At 50.5% G+C, this 11,619-nt stretch overlaps 1 protein-coding gene and 1 long non-coding RNA gene across 3 annotated transcripts; one reads left to right on the top strand and one right to left on the bottom strand.

Annotated features, from left to right (window-relative positions):
- Positions 1 to 2,964: 2,964 nt before the first annotated feature.
- PSMC4 (proteasome 26S subunit, ATPase 4) lies at positions 2,965 to 9,364 on the top strand. Of its 2 annotated transcripts, none has more exons than XM_039854064.1 (11): positions 2,965 to 3,121; positions 3,967 to 4,065; positions 4,186 to 4,372; positions 5,809 to 5,955; positions 6,036 to 6,145; positions 6,235 to 6,328; positions 8,039 to 8,206; positions 8,289 to 8,365; positions 8,508 to 8,676; positions 8,889 to 8,944; positions 9,129 to 9,364. In XM_039854064.1, the coding sequence occupies exons 1-11, from the start codon at positions 3,086 to 3,088 to the stop codon at positions 9,240 to 9,242; spliced, it is 1,257 nt and encodes a 418-aa protein (XP_039709998.1). In that variant the 5' UTR covers positions 2,965 to 3,085; the 3' UTR covers positions 9,243 to 9,364. The 2 variants fall into 2 exon arrangements, with proteins under 2 accessions (XP_039709998.1, XP_039709997.1); XM_039854063.1 differs by having other exon boundaries at positions 8,508 to 8,770; positions 8,866 to 8,944.
- A 1,389-nt stretch (positions 9,365 to 10,753) lies between these two features.
- On the bottom strand, positions 10,754 to 11,593 carry LOC120595891 (uncharacterized). The gene is made up of 2 exons (XR_005651025.1): positions 11,412 to 11,593; positions 10,754 to 10,951 (listed from the first exon to the last, which is right to left on the bottom strand). It is a non-coding gene; the product is annotated as an uncharacterized LOC120595891 (long non-coding RNA).
- Positions 11,594 to 11,619: the final 26 nt, after the last annotated feature.

Raw genomic sequence — 11,619 nt, 5'->3', positions numbered from 1 at the left:
AAAATTCAGAGATCATGGTTTGGAAATTGCCTGGCTAAAACTAGGAATGTACAAATGGTGTCTGGTGTGACAACCCATGATGCACCCACCAGAATGGAAAAAAAAAATGTAAGGATGGACAATACTAAGTGTATGCACAACTGGTGGGAGTACAAGTTAGTACAGTTTGACAGCATCCGCCAAAGCTGAACACATACCTGCCCTATGACCAGCAAGCCTGCATATATCCGCATTATGTTCATCAAAGAAATGTACTAGAATATTCATAGCACCAGTATAGCCCCAAACTGGAAACTATTCAGTTCTAGACATGTTCATACAGTGGAAACCATATAGAAATGAAAACGAAAGAACTATTCCTATACACAATATGAATTTTGCAAACATAATGTTAAGAAAGCCAAACACACAATACACACTATATGGGTATCTAGGGAGTTCGAAACAGACAAAAGTAATCCATGCTGTTAGAAATCAGGTGATAACTTTCATAGGGGATGGGGTGGTGGAAAGAAGCATGTGCAGGGATTCTGGGAGCTGCTAACGTTTGGTGTCTTGATCTGAGTACTGGCTATGTGGGTGTGCTTGCAGTGTAAATTCATCGCACTGCGAGCGAACAATCTGTGGATTTTCCTGTATTTATACTTCAATAAAATGTTTACAGGCACATTTCGCTTTGTTGTACTTTGCTTTAACGTGCTTCACAGATAGCGCTTTTTAAAGGACTGTGGCAACCCTGCCTGGAGCCTTTTTCCCAACAGCATTTATTTCCTGTCACATTTGCAAAATTCCAAACTTTTTCATTATTCTATTTGTCACGGTGATCTGTAACCAGCGATCTCTGATATCACTATTGTCGTTCCCTTGAGGCGTCACGAACTGCACCCCTTAGATGGTGAGCTTAACTGATAAACGGGTATGCTTTGACTGCTCCACCAACTGGCCGTGCCCCCATCTCTCTCCCTGTCCTCAGGCCTCCCTATTCCCTGAGACACAGCGATACTTAAATTAGGCCAATCGACAACCCTACAATGGCCTCTAAGTGTTCAAGTGAAAGGAAAAGTCATGTGTATCCTCCTAATGAAGATGTTAATACTGTTGACATGAAAACAAAAGATTTAGAATACTCCATAAGCTTAGTCGATAAAGCAGTGGTAGGATTTGATAGGATTCAGTCCAATTTTGAAAGTCCTACTGTGGATAAAATGCTATCACACAGCATGGCACGCTACAGAGAAATTTGTTAGAGGGGACAGGGTCTCAAGGTCTGAGCAGTCCTTACTACATGCTATTCTCGCTAAATGTTAAAATGTAGCACAGTATTTTGCAGGCCCAGCTATAACTGGATGGGCTGCCCAGAGCCCAAGTTCAGCCAACTGCAAAGAACTCAACATGTAATTAACCAATGAGTGTACATAAACAATGACCAAGCTTCCCTTTGGGAAGATGAGATTTTAAATGTGAATCCCTCTCTGTTACTTGCTGCAAATAAATAAAACTACCTACCATCTCTCGATCTTAAATAGAACACCCCAAGCAGCAAACCTATTGTGTTCAGTTACAAACTGATGCCGCAAACTGTATTCTCTTAAGAAATCGCCACAGCCACTCGACCTTCAGCAACTACCACCCTGATCAGTCAGCAGCTATCAACATCAAGGCAAGACCCTCCACCAGCAAAAATAATAAGACTCGCTGGAGGCTCAGATGATAGCATGTACAGCAATAAAGTATTTTTAAAATAAGGGATGTACATATTTAAAGACATAATGCTATTGCACATTTAATAGACTACAAGATAAAATGAATGTAACTTTACGAATGGGGAAACCAAAAAATTCCTGTGCATTGTTTTATTACAATATTTACTTCATTGCAGTGGTTTGGAACGGAACGGGAAATCTCTTTCCAGGTACGCCCGTACTTAGAACTAACTGTAGGTGGTGTGCTGAGCGGCAGTGTATCCCCGGGGCCAGAAGCACAGGATTTGGGAACAGACAGATTTGGGGCCCTGTGTTCTGGTCTTTGTGACTGGCAAGAGGCTTCATGGCTCTAAGCCTGTTTCCTTCTCTGTAAAAGAGGGAACATAATGTCTATCAAGATATTCCAATGAGTTGATGCACACAAGACTTAAGCACCGGGCCGGACACTGGGCTACAGATCCCGTGTTGAAGAACAAAATTCAACAGACAATTCAAAGGTCTAATTGGCTTTATTAAGCAAGTCTGATGAACTGTACAAAACGGAAGTTTTTAATATGCAGAAAGAGCGTGGGACTAAGAAATTAAAAGAATGGATTATTTCAGGCTGCGGAGAAGGCGGGGGATTTTATCAGCCAGATTACCTCAGTAGTGTAGATCAGGAAACTTCAGATTGATCGGTTTAAAATCCACTCCAGAGAGAGGCTAAAACTGCAATTTGGTTTGTTACGTTTTGGCGACTGGTTTAGCAAAAGCGGCTCCATTTTGGCCTGTTGTTTCTTTCTTTAACACCTGTGTGATCCAACCCCTGGCACCCGGCCTCTCATTTTCTCCAGCCCTCCCACACCGGGGTCTGATTGCCTGCTAACGCTAACGTGGGCTCGGGGCTCCTCACGGCGGCCCCAAGCAGTGTCATTCCAGGCGGCAGCCTGGGCCTTCTCGCCCCTCCGCGGACAATCTTCCAGCACAGTCCACGTACGGCCCGGACCGCGGCCGGAAGACGCCGAGGGGGGTCTCCAGTCCCTCGCTGACAAATTTCTGAGAAGCTCCTCAATTGAAAGAGTGACACTGCAGTGCCGCCTACCGGCGGGAAAACCCGCCACCAAAAACGCCGCGCGCGGTGGCGCTACGGCGCGCTACTGCGCACGCGCACCGCCCGGGGCCCAGCCGCGCGCCCGCGGGGTCCTGGAGAGCGCAAGAGCATTTCTTAGGGGCGGAGCCCAGGGCGAGGTCTTCCTACCCTCCTACCTGGGCCCACCCGGCCCACTCTCAGCGACTTCTTAAACTACGTATCCCAGAATCCACCTAGGACCCCGACTTCCGGTGACGTCAGCGGAAGCGGTGACTAGATCAGGCCGGGCCACGCACGGGCGGGCTTGGTCACTATGGAGGAGATAGGCATCCTGGTGGAGAAAGCTCAGGTCCGGTGGGGCCTGGCTCGCAGGGAGAGGGCGAGACTGATCTGAGTGGGGTGCTGGGTGACTGCAGGGACCCCGGCCCAAGTCTGGCTGATTTCGGAGGCTTCGGTGGGGAGCTTCGTGTCGTCCAGAGGCCTGGGCTGGGTGGCTGAATGATGTTAGGAACGCAGGAAGCCTCGGAAAGCGGGGCTGGGGAAATGAGTCACGTTAGAGGTTCTTAGGGACTGAATGATTTCGAGGTCTAGTTGAGAATGCTTAGTGACATCGGTGGCTCGGCGGGGTTGGGGATGAGTTGGGTGGTGAGTGATGTGTAGGACTCGTCCTTTGAGCCGAATGATGTCCAAGGCTGGGCTGGAGAGCTGACTGGTGTTCGGGGCTTGGCTGATGTTCGAGGGCTAAGTAATATCTGTGGTCTGGCCAAGTGATGTTTGGGGCTTACTTGGGGAGCTGGATGACATGAGGGCCTAATATGAGTTGGGGTTTTGTGACATGAGGGATCTTTTGGGGGTAACTGGGTAATGCCAGGGCTGTTTGAAGGCAGGGTGACTTTAACAGCCTGTATGAGAGCCAAGTATGTGATTGACATTAGAAACCCGTTGAGGGGCGCTGGAGGGCTTTGGGGTGTTGTAAGGCGTTGACATTTAGGCCTTAGTTAGGATTTGGGTGACATTGGGGACATGTTTCAAGTGGCATATAATAGCAAAAGATTGTTTGGAAGGCTAGTTCATGTATAAGGGATCTGTTAGGGGCTGGGTGACATCAGGAACATGTTAGGGGATGAGTAACTTCATGGTGAAGTGGGGGAGGGGACCCTCTTCTTCCACCCTGAGTTTCCCTCCTTGGTCTAGGATGAGATCCCAGCACTGTCAGTGTCACGGCCCCAGACTGGCCTTTCGTTCCTGGGGCCTGAGCCCGAGGACCTAGAGGACCTGTACAGCCGCTACAAGGTACTTTCAGCCCAAGCCGGACCCTGCACAGGGCCCAGCAGCCTATACTTCCCTCACCTCTGCCACTCCCTGGCTCAGCGAGGCCTGGACCCAGCCCCTGCCTCTCCTCTGTCTGCTCAGAAGCTGCAGCAAGAGCTGGAGTTCCTGGAGGTGCAGGAGGAGTACATAAAGGATGAGCAGAAGAATCTGAAGAAGGAATTCCTCCACGCCCAGGAAGAGGTGAAGCGAATCCAGAGCATCCCACTAGTTATCGGGCAGTTTCTGGAGGCTGTGGATCAGAATACAGCCATCGTGGGCTCCACCACAGGTGTGAGGGGGTGAGGGGTGGAGGGTACCTCATTCACTCATCTGTTCATTCAACAGCTGTTAAGTGTTTCCAGCCATGTGCCAGGAACTGTGCTAGGGTCTTATAACAGCAGACAAGGAAGACAAGTGTAATGGTGTTTTTCAGAGTATTTTGAGTTTGATGCTAAAGTGGAAATGTATTTTATGTTCTCTTTCCCTCTTTGTCTGTGTGTATATAATTTATATAGTAAAGGTTTGACCAACTGATACTTAGCCTGTGTGACATACTCTAATTGCTTTTCCATTCTGCTCAAGTCTGTTTTGCTTTAAGTTATGTTCTGGTCGTGACTCTCTAAATTGATTTCATGACCCCTTCTGGGCTGGCACCTGCACTTGGAAACCATGGGTGAAGTGTTAAGAGATTGGGCTCTGGTAAGGGCTCAGTATGTGGTAGTTGCTGTTATTAACGTGGGTCCAAGCCCTGCCTTCATGATGGTCATTGTCTCTGTATCTTATCTGTCTTTACTGCTTCTGGCCTCTGCTCCTGTGGACCAAGCCATTTCTTGTAAAGGTTGTGGGGAAAGGTGTGTGACTGAGCCTGGAATCGGACCGATGGGCCGGTAGTGAGGTGGTAAAGGGAGGGAGAGATCCAGATTGAGGTCTTTGACCTGTAGGACTTAGAGAGACAGTGGGGCTGCCCCCAGGATGACACGGGCAGAGGGGTAGGTTGCAGGGAGACAGCGAGGGCGGTCTAGGACATCACAGGTAGGAGTCTAGGAGGCTGCTGGACAGCCAGGCCTGAAGGTTAGGGGAGAGATTGAGACTGGATAGAGACATGTGCATCGCTGCTAGAAATGTAGAAGGTGGATTGGAGAGGTGAGACTGGAGGCTGGGTGAAGAGGAAACGGTGCAGAGACCCAGATGGGAGAGAACAGGGCTGGATTAGGGCAGGGTCCAGGGGGAGGAAAGGAGGGGCTGGTTGGAAGGACATTTAGGAGGCTGGGTGGAAGGCCATAGTGACTGCATAGATGGGCTGCAGAGGAAAGGGGAGAAGGGTCCAGGATGAGGCTTGGGGCTCTGGCTGGTGACTAGGGACTGTGGGCCTCCCCGAGACAGACCCGGGAGGAACAGGACAATTTGGGGGAAGATGCGCAGGACGCTCAGGGACCTGGTGGGTGAGAGATATCCAGGGGAGATCCCGGGGGAGGCTTTCCAGGAGGCTGCTGGACCCCCGGGGCTGGAGCTCAAGAGAGCTACGGCTATAAATGCACAAGGAGGTTGTCAGTGTGAATGCGGGGGACAGACTGGAGGAGGCTAGAGCCCTGGAGAGGGGGTCAGTCGGTCCGAGTGAGAGATACTGGTGGCCTGGAGGGTGCAACTGTGAGGTTGTGGGGAGGGGACAGTGCCAAGGGTCTGGCGCTTCTCATTTCCCCTCCCCCTTCTGTCCCTTTCCCAAAGGCTCCAACTACTACGTGCGCATCCTGAGCACCATCGACCGGGAGCTGCTCAAGCCCAATGCTTCGGTGGCCCTCCACAAGCACAGCAACGCCCTGGTGGATGTGCTGCCTCCCGAGGCCGACAGCAGCATCATGATGCTCACCTCAGGTGAGGGGGGGCTGGGGCCGGGGACTCCTCGGGGGACCCTGTGGGCCAGGCTGGGAGCCCCAGCTCTGCTCTGCCATCAGACCAGAAGCCAGACGTGATGTACGCGGACATCGGGGGCATGGACATCCAGAAGCAGGAGGTGCGGGAGGCTGTGGAGCTTCCGCTTACACACTTTGAGCTCTATAAGCAGGTGAGGAGCAGGGACAGAAGGGGCCCTACTGAGTCTCGGGTTGGTGACAGGACTCCCTGGCTCATCCTCTCTCCACCTCTGCTTTTCAGATTGGCATCGATCCTCCCCGAGGCGTCCTCATGTATGGCCCGCCTGGCTGTGGGAAGACCATGCTGGCAAAGGCTGTGGCTCATCACACTACCGGTGAGCCACTCGGCGCCTCCCACAAGTTCTGACCTTCTGGGCAATTCTGACCTTGCTCCCTACTCTCATCCTCTTCAGGAAGTGGCACAACACAGTGATTAAGAACATGGGCTCTGGGGTCAGGGCCCCGTTGTGCTTCTTACTCATTGGCTGTGCAGTCCTGGACAGGTGACTTTAATCACCTCGTGCCTCAGTTTCCCCATCTAATAGAAGACTCACTTCACTGCATGATCGTGAGAATTAACAAAATGATTCCGTGTTCTCCCTACGGTGGATTGTGACCTATTAGTAATTACGAATTCCAATTCGTGGGTTGCAACCAGCATTTAAAACAATGCAACAAAAGATGTTGGAGGCCATCCCACACACAGCTCGTACTGTTTTGTCAAACTTGTTTCACACACACATATACTGCGGTCGTTTATAAATGCATTCTTGTAGGTTCCAGACAAGACGTCTGGAAGTCACTGTATTACTATTTGTAAAGCCTAAGGACAGAGCTCAGCTCATACTAAAATCCTAATGTGAGCCAGGGAGCGTAGAAGGCAGTGGGTAGGCAGTGTGTTTTCTGGACTGGGCTGCTGGTTTGAGATCTGGCTCCCCTACAGCTACTTATATAAGTTAGTTATGTAACTACTCAGTAAGTTAACCTCTCTGTGACTCTTTTCCATTTTTTCTTGGTTGTCCAGAGGATTAAATCGATGAAAAGCTTCTGGTAGCACATCTGGCACATAGTTAGTAGACAATAAATGTTAGCCATTGTCATGATTGTTAAACAGCTTAGCAGTGTTTTGGGCTTCTGCTCTCCCAGGCCCTGTGCTGGGATATGATGAAATCAGACGTATCCCTTTCTTGGAGAAGTGCCCACCGTGGCTGGGGAAAAAAGAAATCAACACCTAAAAGTTAGCCATTTGGTGAATATTTACTGAGCACCTAATGGGAGCCAGGCTGCGTTCTAGGCACTGGAGACATGGCAGTGGACAGAACAGCCTCCATTCCTCATGGAGTCTTGGAGGCGACGTCTTAGTTGGGAAAGCTCTTGAACAGATAGATAAGTGAACAGATCATCTGTCACGTGGTGCTAAATGTATGAAAAAAACTAAGCAGAGGAAGGAGACAGAGAATAATAGGGGCTGCAACTTTATACGTTAAACTTTAAGAAACAAGTTAAAAAGGAAGGGCCCAGAACAAACCTGCCTTCAGCCCCGTTGCCAGCTGTTGATCACGTCAGAAGACGTGCCTGTGGTCCTGTATGATGCTCCAGAGTGAGTCCATTATAGCAAAGGGGAAGTTGGAGCTCACGGCAAGGCGATATGACGCCTTCGTGCATGGCAGCCTGTCTGTTTTCTCGCTGATTTTTCAAGCACTCCAGAAAATCAGATTTTCTTTCTCTATCTTGGGTTCCATGAATGCCTCTAGCTCTTCTCTCTGTATGCTGAAGCATAGATACATTTGTTTTTTTTGTTTTTCTAAATATGCTGATTGTTAACTGTTGGGCCAAAAAACACATCTGTGGACAGGGTTCACGATTTGTGCCGCTGGGTGGCTGTGGGATACAAGCAAATGGCTGGTCCTTGAGGTGTTGGAGAATGACTCGGTGTGGGCATCCGAAGGAAGGGGTCTCCTCAGGGAATTCCCAGTTTTAGTTAAAGCATGAATGAGCCCTACCGGAGGCTCATCGCTGTGTAACCCTTGTCATCCTTCCATCAGCTGCGTTTATCCGGGTCGTGGGCTCGGAGTTCGTACAGAAGTACCTGGGCGAGGGCCCCCGCATGGTCCGGGATGTGTTCCGCCTGGCCAAGGAGAACGCACCTGCCATCATCTTCATAGATGAGATCGATGCCATCGCCACCAAGAGATTTGATGCCCAGACAGGGGGTGAGTGATGCCCAAACAGGGTCTGGGGTCTTGGGCAGGCTTGTCGCACAGAATGCCGTGGACTGACTGTTGTACACTCCAGCTGACAGGGAGGTTCAGAGAATCCTGCTGGAGCTGCTGAATCAAATGGATGGATTCGACCAGAACGTCAATGTCAAGGTTCAGGGTTCGGGGTGGGCAAGGGGAGGTGTGGTGCGGGAATCTGGGGAAGGCGGGGGCTGGCACATGAGGGGGCAGGTATCATGGTGTGACGGAGGGTGTAGTGGGTACAGAGGTATGAACCACCTGTCCCCGATGGCAGGTGATCATGGCCACAAACAGAGCAGACACCCTGGATCCTGCCCTGCTGCGGCCAGGACGCCTTGACCGTAAAATTGAATTTCCACTCCCTGACCGCCGCCAGAAGAGATTGATTTTCTCCACTATCACCAGCAAGATGAATCTCTCTGAGGAGGTCGACTTGGAAGATTGTATCCTGCTCTGTGAGCGAGGGGAGGGTTGGCGGGGAACAAGGATTGGATCTTCATCTCTACCCCTGCCATCACCGTCGCCCAGATTGCGCAGGTAGAAGACCAAAGTCCAGGAAGTGGGGGTGATGACAAGGACAGCCCAAGGGTGACTTCCGGCCCCAGGCATTCACCCCGTCATGCCAGAAATAGTTTCCTTAACTCACCCACTGCAGATGTGGCCCGGCCAGATAAGATTTCAGGGGCTGATATCAACTCCATCTGTCAGGAGGTGAGTGACTCTCTCTGGATTGGGCTGGGGTGGGCGAAGACCGTCCCTGAGACCGCTCTGCTGCAGTCCTGCTCTGCTGTCCCTCATCGTTTCCCCGGGGTCTTGGGCCCTGTCTGTCTCTTCCTCCACTATCACTAGGGGTAGGGAGTGCAGGGAGGAGATTGTAACTCTCACCCCTTAACAGAGTGGAATGTTGGCCGTCCGAGAGAACCGCTACATTGTTCTGGCCAAGGACTTCGAAAAGGCATACAAGACGGTCATCAAGAAGGATGAACAGGAGCACGAGTTTTACAAGTGACCCCTCCCCCTGCAGCGCAGGACCCAGGGACTTGCCTCACTCCTCAGTCTCTTCCCAAACCTAGTTCTCTTTTCTCTTTACCCGAGATTGATTATTCAATAAATATACAACATCGAATCTGTCTTCATTTCTACTCAGAAGTTTTAACTCCTTTGGAGAACCTGGGCCTTGAATAGGATCCTGTGTCCCTCTGACAAGAGCGGGTGAGGTACGTGGCCTGGGCTAAAGCTTGAGGGAGAAGCAAAGGATTTGAACCAAATGACTTCAGAAATTTGGGGAAAGGGATGGAAAATGAACTCAGACTGCAGCCCATGACCACAGGATAAAGCCCCGTACATCTCGCACCCCCATTTCCTATAGGTAGAAGACCATTTCAGTCTTCGGTGATTGCTGCCTTCCTCCCACTTCTCCATTTCGTTTAGATGAGAAGACCCCCGAATACCTGGGTTAACACAGCTCTTCTGGGGGACTAAGGCCTTCTGAGCAGGACTCTGCATTTCGAAATTACTTTCTGCATTTTGAAAGTAAGCAGAGGCCAAGGCCAGTGAGAGCAAAAGCTGCCACAATGATAATGTTACAATTAGCTGCACATTTATGATGTCCATCAGCATCCCCCAGGAACATCCCTACAGCTGAACAAGTTGGGTTCAGCACTCGTATGACAAGGGAGGATGCACACTATGGGGAGCTGCGGTGTCCTAGGAAGAGGGTGTCAGAAAAGACTTATTAAAGGATTTGGGCTTGTGCAAGGTGATTTTAGGGAGGGTTTCAGGAAGCAGGGCTTTGCTCCGCATCGGGTACTGTCAGGAAGCAAGAGGAATTTTATCACGAGTGGGCACTGTAATAAATCTTACCTATAATGAAGGCAGACCGGAGTGAGGCAAAAGCTGTGATTGGTAAGAAGAAGTGAATACTGGTTTCTGACGCTCACCACCTCCTATCTGGCCCACATGAATGCCTCCAACGCCCAACACTGGGCAGTAGTAATTCATTCCCGGATGCCCTCTTCGTGCGGCCTGGGCTCTGAAATCCCCCTTACCCTGCTCAGGTTGACTCCCTGACGCCAGTCCATCCTACCACTTGGAATGCCCCCAGTGGGCTGTGTCACCCTGCACCAAGCCACCTCCTGCACGAACACCCCCCACATCCTGCTCAGATTCCGAAACCTGCTCTGAACCCATCTTATAACTTGCAGATTGAATTTTTCAGAAAGGGAAGAGGAAGAGCAAAATGTGTTATACTTCGAAATAAAACAAGTCATTCCCTGATGGACTGTGCACGGTCTTAAATATGTTCTTAAAGGTTTTTGCTTTAGAAAGTAGGACTAACAAAGCCTGACCTAGAATCCAGGACATCTGACCCTAACTGTGAGCTCACTAGTCTTTGACACGCTGCCCTTCGAAGCATAAAGCCATTTTCTCATTCCAAAACTCTCACATTTATCTGACAAAGGCCCTGACAGCACCAGAGTGAAAAGATTTCTTCATATTTAAAAAAAGTTATGATTTGCATTTTTCTTTATGAAAAGATTTATTTGACCCCATATAAAAAGGCAAAGTTATTTGGGGGATAAATTGCAAATCTTCGGTCCAAATCTTCAAGTAAAGCCGATGCTGGAGGAAGATGCAACATATTCTTTTTATTCCGCAGAAGAGGCACTGGATCTTATACACACGGTCACGAGTCCGCTGGCGCCCATGACGTCCCACCTGTCCAGATATTCAGAATCACACATACCCATCCTCATACAGCCTGGCTTGCACCAGCCACTCAACAACCCCGGTCACACAGCAACCCACACACCCACACCACAAAACGCATATGACCCCAGTCACAGTCGAGCACAGCTACAATCTCCCACCGAGCCTGTCACCTCATAGCTTAGAGTCGCAAATCACCCTTCCAAGCTACTTTCTGCGACCTCCCTCCATCAGATGCCCCTTCAGTCACACGCCGTCTCACACGCAAAGAATTACGCACACACAGAAACACAACTCACCCACAGCCAGAGAGGTACAGTTAGTCCCGCAACCTTCACAGTGACACACACACACACACACACACACTCTCACAAGTCAGGATACAAAGGGCAACACGTCAATTCTTTAAAATGTACATATAAAGCTCACACTGTACCAAGCGCCGGGACAACCTGAGAATGAAACTGACCACATCCGGAGCTCCCGCCGCGTCCGGCACGCGCTCGGCCTCAGGGTCGCACCCACAGGTGCCTTCGGCGGTCTGGCACTCTGGCGGACCCGCGATGTCTGCACAGTCCACACAGTCCCCGGGTGCGAGGATCCCTTAGTTCACCGCGCGGGTCGCGAGACCCGGCCTGAAGCCACCAGTTCCGTGCGCCTGCGCATTCGCGGTCCGC

The sequence above is a fragment of the Pteropus medius genome, unplaced genomic scaffold (assembly GCF_902729225.1).
Source record: "Pteropus medius unplaced genomic scaffold, Ma_sr-lr_union100, whole genome shotgun sequence".
Taxonomy (NCBI): Eukaryota; Metazoa; Chordata; class Mammalia; order Chiroptera; family Pteropodidae; genus Pteropus; species Pteropus medius.
The sequence above is the reverse complement of the archived record's forward strand: the minus strand, read 5'-3'. Positions and strand labels throughout refer to the sequence as shown.

Excerpts from the sequence above, each read along its gene's own strand:
- PSMC4 (XM_039854063.1), top strand. The coding sequence starts at position 3,086 with ATGGAGGAGATAGGCATCCTGGTGGAGAAAGCTCAG. Across the intron at positions 6,329-8,038 it reads TGTGGCTCATCACACTACCG|CTGCGTTTATCCGGGTCGTG; the intron begins GTGAGCCACTCG and ends TCCTTCCATCAG. Across the intron at positions 8,366-8,507 it reads ACCAGAACGTCAATGTCAAG|GTGATCATGGCCACAAACAG; the intron begins GTTCAGGGTTCG and ends CCCCGATGGCAG.